Here is a 24,136-nt window from a genome sequence, read left to right as displayed (position 1 = left end):
AAAACGATGCGAGCGCTGCGGGTGGTGGATTGGCCACCTACCATATATTTGAATCGGCCGTTAAAAAGGTGGTCGATGGACATCGGTGAGAGTGTGACGTCTGTTTGTCTGTGACTGTAGTACGCGCCCGTCTGCATGCGAGACTTTTTCATCGATCAAATTTAGCAGAATCACCCAATTCTATTTGAAGAACGCAGCCATCTTTTTGACAGCTTACAACTGTTTACAAAAATTGTGATTATTGAGATCGCGAAATTTGCACTTTGCAGACGTTCTTTCCGTTCTTTGAATTTCTATTGAAGTTTATTTTTTGTATTTAATAAAGTGCCAGTGTTTGATCGCCAATCAATTATCACCGAAATGATGAACCAAATGGGAATGCACATGCAGCAGCCGGGTGTAGTTCCCGGGGGACCCGGTGGCCCGGTAGGAATGGCCGGTGGACCAGTTGGTGGCGTAGGAGTTTCACCGGTAATGATGCAGTCCCCTCAAATGCAACAGCAGCAGCAAGTGGCCGCCCAACAACAACAGCAGCAGCAACAGCAACAACAAGCCCAAGCCCACCAACAGCAGTCCCAGCAAACGGAAAAAGTGGACAACATTTCCAAGGTTAAGGGCCTTGTCGGACCGCTGCGGGATTCGCTCTCGACGACGGTCAAAACTGCGGCACAATTGCTGCAGCAAAACAATCTCAACGATGCCGGAACGTGAGTACTCCTAAATATTGGGGGAGTAGTTGTTTGTTCATTGGGATTTATATTATTTCAGGAAAGGCGGAGACATGAGCACCACAACTCCTCGGTTTGACAAACACCTGGAGGAGTTCTACTCGATATGTGATCAAATCGAACTGAATCTGGTGAGTTTCGTAATCTTCGGAATCCGGATGGTCTCCGGAATTATGGGACTCCATTTTGTTTTCGGACGAGACTCTTCAGATGACACGCGCACAAGTTGCACTAGCGTAAATGCGGGCAGTAAAGTGCGCGTATCATCTGAAGAGTTTCGTCCGAAAACAAAATGGAGTCCCATAATTCCGGAGACCATCCGGATTCCGAAGATTACGACAGTGAGTAATCTTTTTTGTGTTGTTTAGGTATTTGAGCTTGTATTATAGTTAGTAATAGAAGTTGAATGATCTTCATTTTTAGGCTTTGGGTACGATTTTTTAAACCCCTCTTTCGTATACCAAATACATCAAATATTATAAATAGGAACAATGGGAATTTGCGGAAGGCGCGTATCCGCAAATTTTGTTCTACCCTAAATTAAGATAATTTTACAAAATGACGCGATATTAGTTAAATTTGGAGAATTTAAATAAGAATTGAGAATCGTAGTAAATTTCAGATTTTTTCTGATGAAAATAATTTGTTCAATTTTGAGTCGAGGTTCCATAAAAAATTCACAAATTGAGATGATAAGTTTAATCCCTGGGCAAAGGCTCAACCTTGTGATAAGCTTGAATGCTGTCAGGTTCTTGGACCTAATTTAAAATGTATCTTAACTCTGCAGAGAAAGATGCACACTATAGTGCATGAGACTTTTGCAATCTACTACAAATGATACGCAGGCTTCGTCATTTGGCGGAGAGGCCTGTGTCATCTGCAAACGAAGATTTTTGACATCCCTGAGGTAACTCAGGTAAGCCAGATTTGAAAATATTGTATAATATTGATCCCAAAATGCTGCCTTGAGAAACACCAGCTCTTACAGGAAGGCTTTCAGACTTGGAGTTCTGATAATTATCCCAAAGAGTACGATTTGACAGATAACTTTGGGTTATTCTAACAATTCTTTTTTTTTTTTTGTAGTTTGATTTGATTTGATTTGATCGTTGTTTATTTTTATTTTTTTTTGTTTGGCTTTTATTTTCTTATACGAAATTCCTTCAAAAACCCATTGTTTAATATGCCGAAAATGTTTAAAAATCTGTTGGTCCGTGTATGAATGGTTTTTTGCATGCTAATTTTATGATTTTCTGGGCTAGACATTTACTTACATTCTATTATTTCATCACTAGAGGGCAATTTCTTTTATTTTGGTTTACAACTTTTGAAAATTAGTACCTTTACAAAAGTTTATGCAATGAGAAGAAAATCACAGTTAATTTAAATCGTTTTAGAAAACGGCAAAACTATGCATGCAGCAGGGAGCATCATCACAGCAGTATCTTCCGATTCCGGTGGCTCCAACTCAACCCAATCCGGCGGAAACAAACGCCCTGTCGTACAGTCAGTATTTGGATGTGGTAAAGATTCAAATTGGCTACGCTAAGGATATACACGACACCCTTATATGTGCCGCTCAGAACATCTGTCCGAGCGAATGATAGAATCGAGCTACCGGTTGCGATATTTCGGATCAGAATGATAGGTTTAACTAGGAGACAATCACGTTTTTCAAGTAAATCTGTCATTCTAATCTACTTATGGCAACTTAGCTATAAAATCTGTGTCTTTAGAGTAAGTTATTACGTAAGATCATAAGAGATTCATTTTTCGCTCTGAATAAGCCGCATTATCAATGCCCTGCTTCTGCTTCGATTCGGGGTCCGTGATGACAGCCATGGCGACAGTCGCTTTCTTCTTGACTCGATAGTACCGTTCGATGTGAATGTCTGCATGTTGTTATTGGCAGCCTGTAGAGTACCAGGGCACTCTTCACAGTATTATGTCCTTTCTGCGCCACTCAGAGTAATAGTGCCTACAATGTCAAACCTGAGGCTGAATAAAGGTGGGATTATGGATAATATTCAGTGGATATGTTGCTGACACAGTGTATTTTGTACTTTTTCGCCTTCAGTTTGGTTTTTTCGATGCTGGTCTTTTGTGCTGAGATTGCATAATGCTTTATTATGTCTAGTTTTAGAAGTAGCTCAGATAGCAGAAAAGATTAGCAACGATGAATATTTGCAGACTCACGCATAATGCTAGAGTCTAAGTTGAATTTGTTCAATAATCTTTTTTTCTCTGTTCGGGTGCACCACTACGACCAGTATTAAGATCTATTGTGGCATTACCCGTATCCTTAGTGTATAGTGCATGTCGCATTACTCCATTTCCATTGCTAGGTAATGAAGCATCGATTTCCGTACAGTTCTTGTTTTGATCCATCAGATATTGGTCCCGCTATTTACACCCTTCATGGAGACTTACATCTCAGCGAAGGCGCGCTCCTTAGCAAAAAAATGGGGTGGGTAATGTCTGTTACTATACCGCGGGGTTCACGTAGAACTATTATGAACACAACTTCGATCAATTCTGGGTCAAACTCTTGCAACAGTGCGGTAGCTTTTTGCAGATGATAGGATGCTCGATGGTAGATGATAGGTGCTGTGATTATGAGTATTCAATTACGTTATGGTTTCAAGGGAGATCTGTCATTTGGTTTGGAAGCTTTTTCAGAGTTTCGGATTTCAAAGTTAAATATTTTAAAAGGGATTTGATTTGATTATGATGTTTGAATGATAGAGAAGTTTGAGTATGAGTGTAGTGAAAGATTATTAATAATTTGTCATGTGTATGCATTTGTAAGTGTACTAGCCTTGTGTTGTTATTGATCGGATGAAGTTTTCAGAAATCAACTCTTTTTGGACTCATTTTGGTGGTCTTGAAAAGGACCATTTGTCGTTCTGTGGTTACGAGAACCAGTGTTTGGTATTCCAGGAATAATCCAGTGATGTGTCAGATGATTGAGATTGTTTGTTTGGTCGTCGCTTCCTTGTGTCGTTTGATTGGGTGATCGGTTCCGGTCCTGACTCCAGCTGTAGTTTGCCAAACTCTCTATGGTAAGAAAAGTATGAACAATATCGACTGCACTCTACACTTATATAATCCAGTATGATCCAGTATTTCACGCAGTTCAACTCCAAGCGTCCGTAATTGATGATTGCTCAAGCGCTGCAGCTCGTTTCTCAAGTCAACCATCTTGGGAGAATTGCTGCCTTTGGCGTGAAGGAACTTGAAAGAATTGGTAGAGTCCTAGCAGTTAAGTAACCCGCGACAAGCCAACATATATCAATTGCTGATCCTGACTTTTGTCATAGTCGTACACGACCTCTGAGAAAGTTCAACCTTGCGACTTATGAACAATAAGAGCACATGCACTAACCATCGGAAACTGAATGCGTTTGCATTTGGTTATGCCGCTCAGTTTGATACTAAAATAATACAGAAGTAAAATTGGAATTTCAAAACCAACAGCGTTACGATGGCATGAAATATTTTAAACTCTTATAACATTTTGCTGGCTTTTCGAAATTCCTTGATTAGCACCTCCATCGAAAGGCAAGGCATAAAAGGGTCATGTCGTTTACCGAAGAAGCCGCCACCGCAAACCTCATCGGGCGAGGAGGATTTAAACCAGTGCGCCGTCAAAATGTGTCTATGTTACTCGAAATCAACAATTCAATCGGCCCTTATCAGGGCCAACAAGTGTGCACTAAAGAGTTATTTGTGTAATGATTTCTAATGTGTAAATTTCTTACTTGCTATAATCTCTTAATTCATCTCGTAGCATCATACAATATCTGATTTATTACAAATAATCGACAATACGATAATTTGAGGATGTTTCCGAGGACGCTGCTGCAGTGCCGTCGTTTTCGCAATCGTTCGTTTTCTGATCTGGGAAATAGGTTATATGACAACCACAGGGATTAAGTCGAAATCTGGAAACGTAGCTCAGTCTTGAGCGATTCCACATACCCGAAGATTGACAGCTTTTCGGATCAGCCGATCATGAGGCTTCTTGCAGTGGTGCCTAACGGAATTGTATCTTGACTTTACCGATGCTGCGTTTATCACAAGGAGCTCTTACTAGTTCGAAAGTTTAAATGAAATGAACCGAATCAGTTGAAAGTAGTATGTTTTACAGAATTTGAATAGCAGACGATGTTCCTCCCTCTCGTATTCTTCGCCAATCTGGGACATAAGGTATATGAAGTTGATGTCTTGGTAAGGGATTTACATATCTTTGAAAATTCATGGATGCGTTCGGATGGACAATAAAACATTATTTCAATAGTTTAAAATAAATGAAAACACACGAATGTTTTGCCTTCGAGCAAATTTTAAATATTTCTGATTAATGTGCATAAGAGTAATGGGAATCGGGGTTCAAAACCCAATACAAGCGTTAATTTGAATGCTTTGTTTTCTATAATATGACATTTGCAATGGATTTTATTATTGAAACTAACATGTAGAAAAAATTCAGATCGATAGATGCTTATTACAACTGGACAAGAAACAGTTTAGTGAACAGTATTTAAAAGCTGTTCTAATTTTATTACATTTCTCAATTTCTGTACTCGAGAATTTAGGAAGTGTTCCTCCATTTTATGATAAATCAACGATGCTGTTTGAAATGCCGTGACGTCTGTTTGTCTGTGATGTTATTAAGGTCCGAAGGCGCTGCAGCGGCGTTCACGGGGAAATTCCCAAATTTCATGAGATTATGTGGGATAAATTATGTGAACCAAATCAAGTTTTGTATAATACCGCTAGATTTAGATCATGCTAGATAAATCAGGAAATTATTCAATAAACCCTTTGAAGAACGTTTGTTGACCCTGTAAAGGGCCGATTGAGCTTGTATGCTTTTTCAAATGAATATCACTACGGGATGTTATCAGTTGCTGGCCATGGTTAAACAGGGAAACCCCAACGATAGTGTATATGTGAATAAGTTCTCTGTTTATACGACAAATCAGCTGAATATTTCATGGGTGCACAACAGCAGCAGGGTAGCGGAGCACAGAGATTTAGTTGAAATCTGGAAACGTAGCTCAATCTTGAAATCTTGAGCGATTCCACAAGCCAGATGCTGCATTGGCAGCTTGAAGATTAGCAGGTTTCTAGCAGCGAGGTACTTCTCGCTAAGCAAGTTCGGAAGAGCTCTTACCAGCTCGAAAGCGGAAATGGAATAAAACTGAATCCAACGAAGGAAGCATGTTGTATAACCTTAGAATAGCAGATGATGCTCCTCCCTTTTGTGCTCTTCGCTTTCTGATCGACCAATCTGGGAAATGGGTATGTGCCAATAATGAGTTGGGCTTTGAATTACTTGAAAATTGCAGAGAATGCTAATGCGTGAGAAATTGGTCGAACATGATGTTGGAAGGGTTTACATTTACTAAATATTCAAGACGAGCTATTGATAATCAATAGTTTTCTTTATTGTGAAAGTAAATTTCTGATCCATGGGTGCCACAATTATTACAATTGTTCAAGGAGAATGTCTTTTCAAAAGCATTCTCAATATGTCGCAATTTTGTTACATGTGATAATTTTCCTAATCAAAGTGCTCCCATAAAATATGGAACATCGAAGGCGCTGTTGGAAATGCCACTCTATTTTACAATCGTTGTGAAATGTTGAGCACTCACCCCGACGGCACTGCAGCAGCGTCCGCGAATACAGTATCAAATTGTTGAGTAATAAATTATTCATGACAATTTAGTATGAAGCTGTGAAATTGATTTAGGAATATAAGAAGTCATAAATAAAGTCGGAAATATTTCTCTTCAACTCCACTCCTTTTCAGGGCCATCAATGGCTTTGTTAGCTAAATTTGAGCAAGTTATTTGCTTATACGACGAACCAGCCGAATTTTTCGTGGCTGGAAACGTTGCTCACTCTTGAAATTTTGAGCGATTTCACTAATCCAACGCTCGATTAGCAGCTCCTCGGACCAGCAACTCAGGTGGCTTCTGGTATTTGTTCGTAACGGGATTGCTTCTTGACCACCAATGCTGATTTTATCACGAGTCGAAATCTTGAAGCGCAGGTCAACAGCTCCTCGGCCGATGAAATTTGCGGAGGCGATGACGATGGTTGGGTGAACGCAAACAATCAGTGAACCACAAAGCGAGAATGACTCGCCCGACCGTTGTCGCAGCTCGCCGCAAAGTCTCCTGTGGACTGCTTCCTCTTCTTCTTCTTGGCGGCGGCAGCGGTGATGGCTTTAGATTCGGACGGCATCTTCTCTCGCTCACTCGACAGTTTGATTTGAGCGAAGCAAGACAAACGGGGACCACCTTCGCTATCGATGTCTGTGCCTGAGAAGCACGCCCGGTCACAGCAAGCCGATCTGTTGCCTGCTGAGATGCGAGCCAATCGGAGAGTGAAAAGCAAATGACGTCAAATTTTCTCTAGCATCCCTATTTATAGATTTGCTTGAAATCAACGTTCTCTTTTAGAACAGTTATTAAACTATTTGGACAGGTATGTGGGATTCAGTAGGTAAACGACATGAACCTTTGATGTCTTGTCTTTCGATTGAGGTGCTAATCAAGAAATTTCGTTAAGCCAGCGAAAAGTTATAAACGTTTAAAATATTTCATGCCAACGTAACGCTCTTGGTTTTGAAATTCCAATTTCACTCCTGTAGGGGTACCGGGGGCAGTATGGACACCCTGGGCAGAATGGACACCCCCTGTATCTTTGCATAAGCGAATACTTTTACACTTTCAATGCAAACAATATTTCAGTTGCCTTTCGAAAGAGTAAATTATCCACTAAAATTTAAAAAAAAAATTTCAAAACATTCACACACACCTCATTAAATAAGGTTTCAGAGGCAAATGACTGCAAGTTGACCGATAACGTAGCTCTTGATTGAATCTTCAAAATATTTTTTTCCTAAATATGCAACCATGTTTAACAAATGCTTAAGAACTCTAAAAAGCATACTGCACATAAAAAACAGTATAATATTCATGTCTTTACAGTCCAAAGAGGCATATTCCTTAGGGTGTCCATACTGCCCCGTGTCCCCCTATAGAGAAGTTCCACGTCAAAAAAATCGATTGGATTTCTGAGGAATCAAATCGGTACTACTGATAGTTGACATGCAACGGGACTCTCATACCATCTGTACACGGGAAAAAATTCTGTGGTAAAAATAACTATTTTAGCTGACTACGCCCATTCTTAAAACTACCATGGAAATTCAGACCAATATACTATGTTTACGGTGCACCCCACCGCATTACTGCACGCAAAAAAAATGTGCGGTAAAAACTACCATTCTAGGGGGTTAGCTTAAGCGCTCGCACCGGCAATTTTCAGCAGACCAGAAATGCGCTTGATTTTACCATGTCTGTAGTTGAAATCAGATTGTTGTAAATTATTTCTGTCAAATGTACCAGTAATGCGGTGGGGTGCACCGTAAACATAGTATATTGGTCTGAATTTCCATGGTAGTTTTAAGAATGGGCGTAGTCAGCTAAAATAGTTATTTTTACCACAGAATTTTTTCCCGTGTGGTACATTTGACAGAAATAATTTACAACAATCTGATTTCAACTACAGACATGGTAAAATCAAGCGCATTTCTGGTCTGCTGAAAATTGCCGGTGCGAGCGCTTAAGCTAACCCCCTAGAATGGTAGTTTTTACCGCACAATTTTTTTGCGTGTAGTGTCGGAAGTACATAATGAAAACACGTCTGTTCTTCAGAACCACGACCAAAACAAGAAGGCCTTATATTCAATGTCTACTACAATCTACAATTATTCACATTGTGACGACGGGGTCCCTCGTTACGACCACACCGATGGATGCGATGCATAAGCCGAGAACCGACAGCAAATGAAGATGACATATTAGGGAACAAAAGGAAGAGAGAAAACGTCATTAGAAAAAGTGAAAGTTATTTGATACGCAGAACTACGGATTGCGAAGGAAATTTTTTGAAAACCTAGTATCCTAAAATCTAGTACGGATAATTTGTTATTCTACTTAGCCTAATCTAGTACGGTTGGTTATTAATAACTATCGTAAGTACTGTCTTATCTATAAAATCTTAAATCTATAGCTGAAATCGGTCGCTAGGTTGGAATTAGTGTGGAATCAATTGCAGACTCAATTTTCGCTTCTTTTTGTCGGTTCACGAAAAATGTGAGTACCGTAAAACGGGGTAACTTTGATAGTTTTTTCGAAGAAAACTTGAATGTTTATGCATGCTGTTTCAAAGAATTATAAATTATATTTTTAAAACAAGTACTGGCATCCTACCTATTGATTGCAGTTGATAGATTGCCAAAAGGTTTATTTTGAATTGATGTATAATTTTTCATAAAATCGAAAGTCGGTTTTCTGTTTTGGGGTAACTTTGATAATGGAGTATAAATCGAACAAAATTGGATGAATTACGAACATTTGTAGGGCATTGCATACCTTTAGGCGTTTAACGTTATATGGAAATTTCTGACTTAGATTACAAAAATGGTTCCAGTTTGTGAAAAAGCGTTTCGCTAAGAGATTTGAGACCGTATTGAAGTTCTATGATAACTAGGCTGTCAAAGATAAGCGGCCAACTATTCAAAACAACATCAAATAGTGATCGTAGAATAGATTGTTTGTAAGCGTTTCGAAAATGCTAAAATTGTGTCAATTTTTAATATTTGTTTAAATAGCCTCAAATGTTCTCGATTCAAATGAAAACAGCTCCTACATGAAGTGTCATAATAATATTCTTCAGTTTTGCATTCGTTTTGCTTAACCGATTAACAGAAGCTATGATATTTCGTTTAGTATGTGGTGGGTTACGCACTATCAAAGTTACCCGCATTATCTAAGATACCCCGTTTTACGGTATCTACATATTTAAATTGTAAAATGAATTACTAAATAAATCCTTATTGTAGCTTGAAGCATACCATCAACAAATTTCGCGTTTGCTCTCAGAACTTAGTGCAACCTAACTCCAACACACATAGTCAAATCTTTCTCGTACATATGGCAAATCATCTTTCACTATCGTTCAATTCATCCTTTTCTATCAAATTTCGGTCTTACATTCTCTTAGATCGTTATCACAATCTGCATCTTGACGTACAATGATCATTCAGTTAATCGCCAATGTGAACGCCGCCTTGTTATCCAGTCCAACACCATACTTTCCATTACGCTGGCAATACATGACTTAGGATCAGAGCCGTAGCGTGGCTTCATGGCGCCCTTGGCGAACCTCCATTTCAGCGCCCCTTAATCAAAGCTCAGCAAAAAAATAAAAATTAATTCTGAGCGATTTCTACAAGAATTTTTATGAAAATCGTCAAAAGTATCATAAAAGGTTATATTATTTCCTTGAGATCAGAACATATTAAATTATTGACTAAATCTCCTGCAAGAAAAAAATAGTATTCTTTTATTTTCAATGAAAATTTTCTGAGTACTTTTGAATAAATCTGAAAGATGCATTGACAAATTCCGAAGAAATATAGGGTTTCTATAGCTGAGAACAAATTTACAGTTTCTACTAGATGTTTCAAACAAAAATTGTAAATTGTGGTGAAATGCAAATTTTTAAAGAAATTCTCCTGTACATGTCGGACCATTTGCTTTCAAGCAGAGTTTTAAAACTTTTCGTTCTGAATAACTGGAAAGAATTTTAGATGCCAGAATTACAACTCGAAAGCCATAGCAATCCTTTACAAAATTATGATTCCTAAACAAAGACCAACCTCATAATAGTAATTGTTATATTTTCTTAGATGTGATAGGATGGTTTTGATTCATTAGACATTTATAGAAATATCATTTTTCAGGAAGGAAAATTCTCTAGGATTTAAAAAGAAATATTTTTATTTGAAATTTTGCATAGATTTAGTCAAGACATTATTTAAAAGCCATATTGCAAAACTGCTGTTTGTAAATCAATTAAAAAATATTTGAAATATATCGATCCTTTCAAGTAATTGCTATTACCATTCAAATTGAAAGCATTCTTTACAGTGAGATATCGAAAAATGGAAATATTCACAAAAAAATCTTAAGTTTTTTTTTTCATGAACCTTTACGGTGGAAGAGAAGGTGAACATGGAAAATGTCAATCATGCAAACTCCTTAAAAGGTGATCAAATATTAACAATAACGTTAATGAAGAAGTCTAAATAGTCACATTCAACTTTACCACCGCATTTTTTTTAAACCAAACGAGTTTCAGCTAGTGTAGAACATGTTTACGGTTATCTATATATAAATAAAAATGAAATGGTACCTGTATGTCACGAAATGGCTTACGTACGGGTCAAGGATTCCAACGAGTTTGTGTGTATAAAAATTCCACGATATTCACAGGTAACGTTGAAAAAACGAGAGCACACGGAACTGTCATTTTGTATGGGACGATCCATAGCGTTTTTCAACAGACTACTTGATGGCAAGACGAAGTTTGCTGGGAACACTAGTTAAAAATATATTACAAATTTTAGAATTATGAGTGTGAGAATTTTCGTCTAGGTATAGAGCAGTTTACAAAATAATTAGAGTTATGAAAAAATTACGCAACATTATTTTTATATCCTGCACATAAAAAATAAAATAATATGTTAATCAGTCCACAGTTCGGGAAGTCTCTCTTCTGCGCCTACGATAGCTAGTATTTATAGCTCAGAAATCCCGTAGGTACGAACAAGTAAAAGGTACCAGAGCCATAAGAAATATCACTTGAGATAGGTAGACATGACAGTCCTTTCCCCTTTAGAAACTTTCTATCAACTCTTTAAAATGCCGCACGAACAATCAAAAATATACCCAACAAATTCCACAGCTGTAACTTCAAAGTATTTATTTCATGACTACAACAAGACATTCAAATCATTGGATTCATACTGCTTTGCTCAACATTACATTTGACAACTTCGTCAACACTAAAGAACAATTTCGTTCATCTCAACAAAAGAACAACTATGTTCACAATATACGACAATTTCGTCAGCTCTGAAGAACAATTTAGTTCAACTCAAATTGGTAATTCACTCAAATAAATATTGCTGTTTGCGTTTGACGCGCAAATCCAGTCTAACTGAGCTTCAAATGCGGTAACACAAAGTAACCAAAGGATACTTAGCAACCATGATGCATAACACCGCCAACCTAGCAAAGAAAATCAAATTTTGACTTCGCCTTCCTTGTTGAAAATCTTACCGCATTTGGTGTTCCCGCATTTGATATTTGCATTTCAAACGCACACAGCAGTAAAATTGGCAAACTCGCCACCTAAAAGAAAAACGATAATCGCCAACACATATTTCCATGATCCTCGTCGCCACTTTTATATCCTGCAATAAAAAATAAAATAATATGTTAATAAGTCCACAGTTCGGGAAGTCTCTCTTCTGCGCCTACGATAGCCAGTATTTATAGCTCAGAAATCCCGTAGGTACGAACAAGTAAAAGGTACCAGAGCCATAAGAAATATCACTTGAGATAGGTAGACATGACAATTATATCAGAATGACACCTAGAATTATGTGAAAGACCGATCAAGATAAAGCAAGAGCCTGCTTCTTAGAATCTTGTAATTGATTCTGTGAGAATCTTGCCCAATTTTCTGTTGAAAATCTGCTCATAATTTCGTGAATCCCACTCAGGATAATCTTAGATTCATGTTCAGTATTCTGTGAAAATATATCTTGTAATTTTACTAAAAAAAACGAGTGATCGAAACATACAGTCTAACTTTTAGCATGCATACAAATTTGAATGATACAAATCTTTGTTTCTTCTCATTAACAAACTTAATTTATGTGTATTTATTTGAACTTCAAACTTTAAATATATATATATATATATATATATATATATATATATATATATATATATATATATATATATATATATATATATATATATAGGAATAAACAATATCTTTTGAAATACTTATTGCATATTTTGTTAAAGCCTTTCAAAACCTGTTTTGTATGTTTCTTTATTATGTCCTATTTTTTTTTTTTTTTTTGAATTGTTACTAATAATAAGCCCTAATTTAATACCTTTGAGAATTTTACCGAGTGATTCACGCATTTTGGCGCCCCCTTTAGGCTGGCGCCCTTGGCGGGTGCCAACCTGGCCAACCGCACGCTACGGCACTGCTTAGGATTACCTGAAATGAAAGAAAGGTTTACCATTTTTCTTACATCGATATACTTAGCTTTCTGTTTCACATACTCATCAAGTTTCTTTCTTTTCACTTTACGTAAAGTCAATACTGTGCCTACTACCTCGAAAAAACAGTAATTCTCAGGGAATTTCGGCTACACTCAGGGAAATTATTTTGAAAAAGTAATAGCTAGTAGAACATGTCGTTTTTGTGACACAAAATATCCTTGATCAATAAAAAAAAATTCGGCTGCGCCGCTATTGAAACGCTAGTTGACACGTTCAGTTCCTTTAACGAGTTTTAATTAATCAGCGTAAAACGTGTTTAGAACAGGAATTAGAACTTAAGATTGCCAAATTGGAAAAGGCTAGTACAGTTTTTGTTAGCTGTCGTTCATGTGCAGTTGATAAGTTGAAAACATTCAATTTATTTTACAAAAAAGTTTTTTCGCCTATTATTCAAAACATAATACAAAAAAAAAACTTTGTAGGAAAAGAGCAAAAATTACAACAAGCACAAAAACTAGCAATAAAAAAACTATTAGGCGACTATTCCACAAGTTTTAATGATATTTTTCTCAGACCCCGAAGAATGCTTCAGGAATTCTAGTAATTTCTTTTTGAATAGTGTCAGAATTTTTTACGAAGATGCTACCATCGATTTTTTAATGGATACGAAGAGTATTTTCTCCAGATTTCGGTCCAAAAATCTTAGAGCACTCAGACGCTTCCACAAAAGTTTTTTCCAGAGTTTTGGATAAAAACGTTTTGACATTTTTCCACGAAATCCTACAATAATTCCTAAGCCAATTTTCTCATTTATTCCAGCAGGTGAATTCCGGCGCACATTTTCTTCGAAGAGAAGAAATTTTCTTCCATAATCCATCAGCAAGAAAATTTTCTTTTCTTCGAAGAAAATACGCGCCGGAATTCGCCTACAGGCATTTTAATTTTTTTTTTTTTTTCAAATATACAGTACTGCACAGAATAAAGTACGCATTGGTAGTTTTTCCATACAAGTTGGTCAAGTTTGGAGGCTTATATCTCGGTTTCTAGATGTCCGATTGACCTGAAATTTTCACCGCAGCTTGAAAGTCACCTCGCATTTGCTAGGCTAGATATTCATAGTTTTTTTATTAACAAACTTTTAAGTTATCGCAAAATTCAAATTTTGATGAAAATGACAAAATTTTGAAATAGAAATAATTTTTAAATGGAAATAGTCAGAGCAATATGTCTTTCTGCAAATATTTGCTATTTGATAAGACACACAAGTTTGCAGAACATCATTTTTCGGTAAAACTGATTGTTTTCAAAATATTTTCAAAATAAAATTATGCAATTTTTCGCAAATTGAGAGATTTTTAATAATTTAAAAGATTGTGTTTCAATTACAATTATATTTTAATTGAATAAAATCTATGTTATATCTAGGCTGTGGTGAAAATTTCAGATCAATCGGACCACTAGAAGCTGAGATTCAGATCTCCAAACTTGACCATTTTGTATGGAAAAACGGGCAATGCGTACTTTATTCTGTCCAGTACTGTATATCCACAATTGCTCTCATGAATTGCTCCAAAAATCCTTCTGGCATTATTCAATGATATCTATTATAAATTTTTCAAGAATTCCTTGATAGACTTGACATAGGATTCCTCATAAGGTTCCTAAAGAAATTTCTCTTGAAGTGTCTCCGACATATCATCAAAATATTGTTGCTGCTAAGGTTCAAACATTTCTCTAATAATTTTTCAAATTTGCCCGATATCCATGAATTCTTCAAAACTTTATTCAAGGTTCAGGCATTCGGTCCGAATTTCTTCGAAACGCCTTGTGTCTTATCTGGAGATTCTATTTTTTTTTATATTTTAGGAAGAGTTTTATCAAAAAACTAGGAGATCTTTCAGAGATTCTCGTAGGAATTCATCAAGGCGTACTTAGGACTCACACAGGTTTCATCTACGATTACTCTAGGATTTTCTATCGAAATTCAAAGCAGATTTTTTTTATTTGCTCCAAACAATCTAAACAATTTCCTTAAGATTTCCCTGGACTAGAAACAAATATTTGAGCACTTCTTCCAATTCTTGGAGAGTGCTGGAGGAAGCCCTAGGGATATAAATGGAATGTTTTTTTTTTCATGGGTGATCCAGATGTGATGAATATCCTTGGAAAAATTTCAGATTGAATTATTGAAGGTATATAAAATGAAAATCTAGAAAGAATTACTTAGAAGGTTCGTGAAAAACCTAGAAAAATACTCCTGAAGATCTACGGAGTAATTTGTGAAAAAAAAAACTATAGTAAATCGAGCTGTTATTCTTGTTGTAAAGTCACGAGAAATTCCAAAAAGGGCCTTAGAATTATACTTAGAAAAATGTCTTTTCGATCTAGAAATCAATATCTTATCTCGTGCTTCCTGTTAGATTTCTTTTAGTATCCATAATTCATGTATGGTATCGTTTTTTTAAATTTTTATTTCTAGTACAGTCATACTCTCCAGAAATCCTGAATCCCAATTCAAGAGAAAGGATATTTTTAAGATCGAATATACTATTTTTTCATATCTGATGATCTTTGATGATTGAAAGCACTTTCAGATCATTTTATAAAAAATCTTGGTTTGTTGGTAATAAATAAAAAATCAACAATATTTTTGAATTTGATCCTTGAATCCTATGTCAACACGTTAAAACAAGACAGATAATTCTTTCTATTGAAGTAAAAAATACTTTTAAATTTATTGTTAGCTAAAATTTATTTTCAAAGATACCCTTTTTAAAAACAAATTTCATCTAAAATTTATTATTGGTATATTTTTGGGATTTTTTTTCTCTAATCTGGATTTCAGGGAATTTTAAATGAGTAGTCACCCTGTTAAACTTACTGGTAGCATAAATTTACAAGTCACTTTGAATTGTATATGCTGCCTTACTGATTCTCACCCTGTTCCTCGTTAAACATTATCTTTGTAGATTTCACAATTTCTTCACTCATAACATTATTCATACTAAGATACATTATATCCAGGAAAGTCATAAAAATGTCAAGTACTTTGTAGACCGATTGGAAAGTGAACCCATACCATACCAATTCTAAACAAATATATTTTATTTGGATACAATTATATGTGTTTTTATCATCCAGAGTTTTCTTCTTCTTATCATCATTATTATTTATGCTTCAATCTAATTTTTTTTCAACCAATTGTTCTGAAAATATGTTTACAGAATCCACCTGTTAAAATTTGAAGTCTAACATAAGTTATTTTAGGACATCCGGAAAAGCTTGGCTATAATTTTATCATGATCCTTCAATAGCGCAACTCAGTGACGCAACCAAGGGGGGATTTTGGGGGTCAAAAGATCCGGAAAAATTTTAGGCTTGTCAAGTATATTTTTGAAATTCAGCATTTCGCATCATACAACGATATGACTACAGAGAAGTAATTTAGTTTAATTCTTATTAACACTGGGTATGCCAGTGGCTTATATTGCATTTGTTTAATTTTTAAACTCTTTCAGGGATTTTGATTAGAACAAAATTATTACTACAATAAGCATTACCTTCATTAAAATAACAACATTTTCTAGCCTTTTTCAAAAACAAACTAATGGCGTTGTGTCAACAGTTTGTTAAAACTTCGTATACCTATATTGGAAAATTTTCATTGGTGCAGCATCTGAAATAAATTATTTGAGTTGCCTCAGCATTTGGCCAAATTTTGTGACCTTCAAAACATACGAGTTCTTTGATTATTTAAGATTACGGAGAAAAAAAAACAACCAATGCTATTGAAGTATTTAGCTGCCAGTGCAAACATTTCGGTCCCAACAGGAATTTTGAGATTTTGTAAATGTAGATCACGAATTACATTCTATTTTTTGAGAGAATCATGGATATAGTAAATCAATCGGATTACAAAGTAATTCAAAAACAAAATTTAATGATCATATTGAAAATTTTAAAATGGTATCATAAAATCTTCACAATGAAAGTAGAACTCATTTTTGAACCTTTGGACTCGATTTTCTAAAATGCCAATTTTGTAAAATGTGACAATTAGTTTTCTACCGTCTGTTGAATTTTGCAATGTAGATCTGCTATCAACCTACTGCAACAATAGTAGAAATGATTTCTAAAGCAAGGGACAACACAGAAGAAGAGTGGCTAAATAGCATCACAATAATTTGTTGTAATCTTTCTTAATTCATTTTACCATGCAGTAAATGATATATACTTAAATTCTTCAAATCATTTTTTTTTTCATCAAAAAAATTCTTCTCAATAAGTATTTTAAAATTTGCAAAACCCCAAATCCTGGTTGCGCTACTGGCGCAATTTATTATTAAGCAAACCCCTGTGATACAGTTTGATAAGGTTTTTTTTAAATCTGATCTTCAAATATGTCGTTATAATTTTTTTATAATCCACTGAAACCATACAAACTGATCTAACATGATTCTGATAATTGTACCGTTAATAGGGGTGATCGGGACAATATGGGCCGCCTAAGCAAAACGTCATCAAATGCATAGAAAAACAGCAAAAATTATGGTTTGAATGCAAGCGACTTGTACTATAAAATGTTATTTTCCATGTTACGTCGATAATTAATGTTAACATCAACTTGCAAATTATTTTAGGAACTTTTTGGAAAACCATATTTTTAAGTAGTCACCAACCATATGGGGCAGTATGAGCCACCTCATTCAATCGAATGATTTTTATTTAAAACAGTATAGAGAAGAGTTAGTGGTGAAGAGTATATTATTGGAAAGAAAATTGTATTAGCTTTGCTTGAAATTATTGATTCTTGCGGCTCATTTTTTAAAGATACATAAGGTGTCATGCACAAATTACGTAACGCTCCAAGGGGGGAGGGGGTCGAGCCAAGCGTGACAAGCCTTACAAAATTTGTGAAGGACTCATACAAAAAACGTGACAAAAGGGGAGGGGGTCGAAAAAGTTGAAATATAGCGTGACATAATTTGTGTACCATCCCTAATACATAGTAAACAGACCATGTTATACTAGTACTTAATTGCGATACTTGGTTCAACGTATTTTCTAGCAAAGTGTTCCACTTGTAATGGTGCATAAAGATGACCATGCAGTAAAAAAATAATCTGGTATATTTAGGCAATGCATTTTTATGTTCAAAACATCGTTTGTTTTGCTTAAATCTAGCTGGCTCATTTTGCCCCGCCCCTTTATCTTGAAAATAATATATTGTTTATCAATAATTTTGTTTACGAACAAACCAAATTTCGCTCACGAACTGTTCATTATGATCAGAAGTTTCAATGGATTGGTAAAATTTACCAGAATTATAAATATAATTGTCTTAAAGGGTTAATTAAAAACTGCCAAAATTATAAGCTTCTCATGACGAAGGACAAATATGTACATTTTTGTAAATATCTTGAGTGTTCAAACGAATATTCTTACGATTTTTATTGTGGTGGCTATTTGAGGCATCCTTTAGCAGATCATAATGACACTAAAACACTGTTTTTGAGGTCAAAACCGGGGTGGCTCATATTGCCCCGTATGTTCATGTTGCCCCCATTGCCCCTATACTAATTCGACTCAAACGTAGGCATATTGTTTTAATTGATTAATTTGTACTTTTTTATAGAGTCGTCTTGTAACTGGTGATTTTTTTTTAATTCCGTACAAAGTGGGCCGAAGGGTCTCAGATTTTCATGAAACTTTTTCCACAGGCAGGGCTCATCAATATATGAATAAGAAAAAAATTAGAAAAATTCAGTTGGATTTTTTTTTTTGTTTTCCTCTGACACTATTTATTTTGAAAAATCATAACTCAAAAACGAAGCATCGTATAAACAAAGTTTTTTTTTATGAAAATGAAAGCAAATTTTCTCAGGAATAAAAAAAAAATATTAACTGGAAAAAGTTTTCCACAAAATTTTCCACCGTTGAGAAAATTCGTAAAAAAAGTCGAAAAACTATGCTCCAACTCGTGGAAAATTTTCAAAACAATATTTTTGAGAAGATAATTTCATAAGCTTTAATCGCTGAAATTTTTAAATGGTATTTTTTTTTCGTTTTTGAGTTATGGCCAATTTTGTAAAAAAATGTGCAAATGTGCCATTTTGAGCCTTTTCTTTGAAAAATCATAAGTCAGGAAAGAAGCATCGTAGAAACAAAGTTTTTTTATGAAAATGAAAGCAAATTATCATCCATTCCGACTTATACTTCATTAAAACCAATCCCATATCTTTTTTTCAGATGTTTTAGAAAATTTACAATTGCTTTGATAAAATTTTTTTGTTTTTCCGATGCTTCGGTTGAAATATGGGTTTTTGAAGAAAAGGCTCATATGGTCATTTTCCACAAAATTGGCCATAACTCAAAAACAAAAAATAAGTACATTGCAAAAATTTCAGCGATTAAAGCTTATGAAATTACCTTCTCAAAAATATAATTTTGAAAGTTTTCCACTAATTGGAACATAGTTTTAGCGGCTTTTCTTTACGAATTTTCTCAACGGTGGAAAATTTTGTGGAAAACTGTTTCCAGTTAATATTTTTTTTTATTCCTGAGAAAATTTGCTTTCATTTTCATAAAAAAAACTTTGTTTCTACGATGCTTCTTTCTTGAGTTATGAGTTTTCAAAGAAAAGGCTCAAAATGGCACATTAGCACATATTTTACAAAATTGGTCATAGCTCAAAAACATGGATGGAAATCTAGTGATCATGACAAAATAAATTATGCATCGTGGTTGTTCTTTATCCTGCGATCAAAGCAACAACGATTAACTTTTTGTCGTCAAGTGATCACAACAAACTACGCTCCCCGAATAATGCATCGTGTTGCATGTGTGCTAGCGATTAATTGTTCGCGAATCAAAATTCTATTATTTTGAACATTTTTACACTTTTACTTATTGATTTAACTCCGGACATGCTGTTTGTGATTCCGTAATCGTTCGAACATTGTTGCCGATCCGATAAACTCTTTGTCCCACGACAAACAGTGTATCGGATGCTTCATATATCCGTTCTACGCGCGCGTAGTGAGCTGGTGAAATCATGCTGCTGCAAGAACACCGGCCCTCTTAGACCGTTCAAATACTGTGTTTTTTGTCGCTAGAGACGATTTTTTTCCATCCTTGCTCAAAAACGAAAAAAAATACCATTTCAAAAATTTCAGCGATTAAAGCATAGCATAGACTGACTGTACATGTCAATGGTTGCTACTCCGTGATTGATCTGAACCGATAAGAATTGCACTTCGATCCAAATGAATAAGGGATGGGATTTTCCGCCTATTCTCGAAGTGCAATTTTAGCAGCTCTCATATTATTGATCAATAACGGCGCCGGCCAAGTCCTTACAGTCAGTTGGGAAGGGTAAGGAATGTTATTGTGTAATGATCGTTGCTTCTAAAGACCGAGAATACCTCCACAATCATCACGGGACAGGTGTGGTTAGTGAGGGAGGAAAAAGATCTGGGAGTCACCTTTGGTCAGTGATGCGATCCATGGATTAGGAGGGATAATACGAAACTTAAAACTAGTGTTGCATTTTTGTATCGCAGTAAAAATATATTGAAAGAAATTATTAAAAAAAATCGACATTCATAATATCGAACTATTCAAAGGTTATTTTTAGTAATGACGAAGACAGAAAGGATTGTGTATTTTAAAAGTGTATGTAACAGAAATAAGGGTATTGTCGACACATGTAATGACGAACCATTCAAAGTATGTTTGAAAATTAAAATAAAATTAAAAAAAGGTACGTTGCAACAAAAAAAATGTCTTATGTCGACATTTATAATGTCGAATTATTCAAAGGTTATTATGACCAATGACGAAAACATAATGGTATAAGTTTAAATGAAACGCGATAAAGTCGACACTTGTAGTGACGAACCATTCATAGCTTATTTAAAAATAAAATAAAAACTACTTATAGCAACGATAAAAATGAATCATCATAAGCATGAAACGATCTCACCAGTACTTCATCCTCGGCTGAACACGAAGCTTTTCGCACTTGATCAACACGAACCGAACACGATTGGTCTTGACTCCGTTGCGCGTCCCACCGGAACATGCAACCGAGTCAAAATAAAACGCACTATTGTCGATTTTTTTCCGCACTCGAATGACGCGAACCGAACACGATTTGTTTTGATTCCGTCGCGCGTTCCATTAGAACACGCAACCAAATCAAAAGACCACGCACTCTGCTCTGGCCTTTGCAAAGCACTGCTCAAACGAACGAAGCCACCGAACAGTCTTGGGAACTGTGACCACAATTCACCACAGTTCATCGATTCTGTCATTCAACCAAAACACAAAGCAGCAGCAGCATCAATACCATCAGGCGTTGCGCTGCCAACGGTTCACACACTGCTTGACAGTTTTTGTCTCTCCACTATGACCGTTTTCGGGCAGCCATTCCAAGGTGAATGATTGAAAAAAGTGTTAAATCATTCAATCGCTAATATTTCGCTAGTGTTTTCAACTAATTGAAATCTATTAGCTCTAACAGAAAGAGCACAATCATTCCGTTGCGATACATATGAACAAGTTCAATTTCATGCTTCCTTTATCGAGCAAAAATACAAAACCCCGAAAACCGCAAAAATCGTGTCACCACTGTGCTCGAGTCATTTCGCATTCGGGGTTGAAAAACGTTAGGAAGAAGAAGATTACAGCAGTGCTGGAAAAGTTCGCATCACGAAGCAGCTCGTGAGTGTATACCAACGCATAACAAACATCACAGACTCGGGATCTGGCTAGGTGTGAGTAAGCCCGCACCCGTCTGCTCGGGAGAACATGTCAAAAGAAGTAGCAACAAGCTCGCGAGCGTTTACTCGCGAGTAACCGAGCAAGGTGTGATTTATTATGGTTTTGACAGACAAATTAATTGTATAACCATCATATCGACAGTTAACTACTCGTTTGTAGTCAAAAGCCCTTGAAAACCATAAATCTCGGAGGGTAAGCAGCTTTTTTCCCAAAAGCACAATATGACTCTGAGCAGCTCCGAACACGTTCGCGAATCACTTTTAGCTTCAGTTACTCGGGAGTCGACAGATGCGAGTAAGCCAGCGCTCTGACGCTCGGGAGCGTTTGGTTTTGTTTTTGTTCCAGTTCAGATGAAGCGTTCGCCACTTTCCATCACTGGATTACAGTTTTGAAGAGCCGTGACATTTTTTGGTTTTGAACGGTCATGGTTTGCTTTGGATTTTGATGGTCGTGTAGAAAGATGTAAATGTAGAGGCGGTAAATGTTTGCTCCAGTACTTTTCTCATCACTGCCACCGAAAACACACTCCGAGCGCGCGAAAATGAATCGGACTGCTCTGGCCTTCGCAAAGCACTGGGCAAACGAACGAAGCCAGCTAAAATACACTCCGAGCGCGCGAAAATGTATCGGACTGCTCTGGCCTTTGCAAAGCACTCGGAAAAGTATCACTATACGTGGTTACATGCAGAAAGTATGCTGATACTTTTTCAGCTACATCCCTGCAATATCAACTGATTTTTTTCAATTCGGAATTGTGACATGATTCGGCAAGAATCATCAACGACGAGTACAAATTTAAATGACGGCCTTCTTTGCCTTAATAAATAGAATGAAGTAATCATGCTTAAAAAACACAAAACACTTTCACTACAGTAATAAATCTGATCCATCTTCTTCTTCTTGGATAACGTCCTCACTGGGACCGAGCCTGCTTCTCAGCTTAGTGTTCTTATGAGCACTTCCACAGTTATTAACTGAGGGCTTTATTTGCCAAACTTGCCATTTTCGCATTCGTCTATCGTGTGGCAGGTACGATTACACTCTATGCCCAGGGAAGTCAAGGAAATTTCCATTACGAAAAGATCCTGGACCGACCGGGAATCGAACCCAGACACCTTCAGCATGGCTGTGTTTTCTAGCTGCGGACTCTAACCATTCGGCTAAGGAAGGCCCCTTATCCATCAATTATCTAAATTTGACAAGGTTTTGAAGAAAATCAATGCCACAAGAAAATAAGCCACATCAGCTAAGTCTATACATATACAAATGTTAGGCATATGGTCATGGTAAGCGTTTGGTGTATATGGTAATAGTTGATTCTTATCTAATGGGGATATTACAAGACCACGCGGATTTCGAAACAAAATATTTTTATATATCGGTTTTATTAACCGAAAGGCTCAGCTATGCTAAAACAAACGTAACGCAAGAGTGGGTGTTCTTATTATGCCTAAAATATTTTAAAATCTGTTGGTTATGGAAGTGTCTGTATAATAAAGATTTTGTGCATGCTAATTTTATTATTTTTTAGATTAGACATTTATTTAAATTTTATTATTTGATCACTAGAGAGCGACATTTTTTATTTTGGTTACATACTTTCGAAAATTAATGCCTTTACAAAAGTTTATGCAATGAGAAGAAAATCACATTTAATTTAAATTGTTTTAGGAAACGGCGAAACTATGCATGCAGCAGGGAGCATCGTCACAGCAGTATCTTCCGATTCCGGTCGCTCCTACTCAACCCAATCCGGCGGAAACAAACGCCCTGTCCTACAGTCAGTATTTGGACGTGGTAAAGATTCAAACCAGCTACGCTAAGGATATTCACCACATTCTCATATGCGCTGCTCAGAACATCTGCCCGAGCGAATGATAGAATCGAGCTACCGGTTGCGACATTTCGGATCAGAATGATAGGTTTCACTAGGACTTAGGAGACGATCGCATTTTAAAAGTAAAATCTGTCATTTTATTCCACTTATGGCAACTTAGAACTATATAAAATCTGTGTCTTTAGAATAAATTAATACGTAAGACGATAAGAGATTCATTTTTCGCCCTCAGAATAAGCCGCATTGTCAATGCCCTGCTTCTGCTTCGATTCGGGGTCCGTGATGACAGCCACCCCCTTCTCCTTGTCTCGATGGTACCGTTCGATGTGAATGTCCGTAAGTTTCCTATTGTTATCGGAGAAGTACAGCTCGATATCTTCCAGGGTACGTTTCTCCGTTTCCGGCAGGAAGAAATAGACAAACAGAACTCCTATGGCGCCACAAATACCGTAGAACATTATCACACCTGGAAGGGAGAAGGAACTTTCCAGGTTAAAATAGGTTTTGGTCGTTACGAATGTCATGGCGTAATTGAGAGCTGCAGTGATTCCGCATGCCAGGCTCCGATTCCTAAAAATAAATTAAAAATTTATCAGAAGATGTTCGAAAATGTG

At 36.2% G+C, this 24,136-nt stretch overlaps 2 protein-coding genes across 3 annotated transcripts in view; one reads left to right on the top strand and one right to left on the bottom strand.

Moving 5' to 3' along the window:
• Positions 1 to 212: 212 nt before the first annotated feature.
• On the top strand, positions 213 to 23,751 carry LOC5573044 (mediator of RNA polymerase II transcription subunit 29). 2 transcript variants are annotated; one of them, XM_001654314.2, is made up of 3 exons: positions 213 to 707; positions 769 to 859; positions 2,126 to 2,511. In XM_001654314.2, exons 1-3 carry the CDS (start codon positions 361 to 363, stop codon positions 2,330 to 2,332), a joined length of 645 nt encoding a protein of 214 aa, XP_001654364.1. In that variant the 5' UTR covers positions 213 to 360; the 3' UTR covers positions 2,333 to 2,511. The 2 variants fall into 2 exon arrangements, with proteins under 2 accessions (XP_001654364.1, XP_001654365.1); XM_001654315.2 differs by lacking the exon at positions 2,126 to 2,511 and adding an exon at positions 23,357 to 23,751 and having other exon boundaries at positions 219 to 707.
• The window catches only part of LOC5573047 (facilitated trehalose transporter Tret1), a 38,332-nt gene continuing 37,832 nt past the window's right edge, over positions 23,637 to 24,136 (bottom strand). The window contains exon 6 of the mRNA XM_001654316.2: positions 23,637 to 24,092. Within this exon, the coding sequence (XP_001654366.1) occupies positions 23,738 to 24,092 (355 nt within the window). The 3' untranslated portion in view covers positions 23,637 to 23,737. The remainder of the gene's footprint in view (positions 24,093 to 24,136) is intronic.

Source organism: Aedes aegypti, chromosome 3 (assembly GCF_002204515.2).
Source record: "Aedes aegypti strain LVP_AGWG chromosome 3, AaegL5.0 Primary Assembly, whole genome shotgun sequence".
In the NCBI taxonomy this organism is placed as follows: Eukaryota; Metazoa; Arthropoda; class Insecta; order Diptera; family Culicidae; genus Aedes; species Aedes aegypti.
Note: the sequence above shows the minus strand (reverse complement) of the source record. Positions and strands in the feature narration are given on the sequence as shown.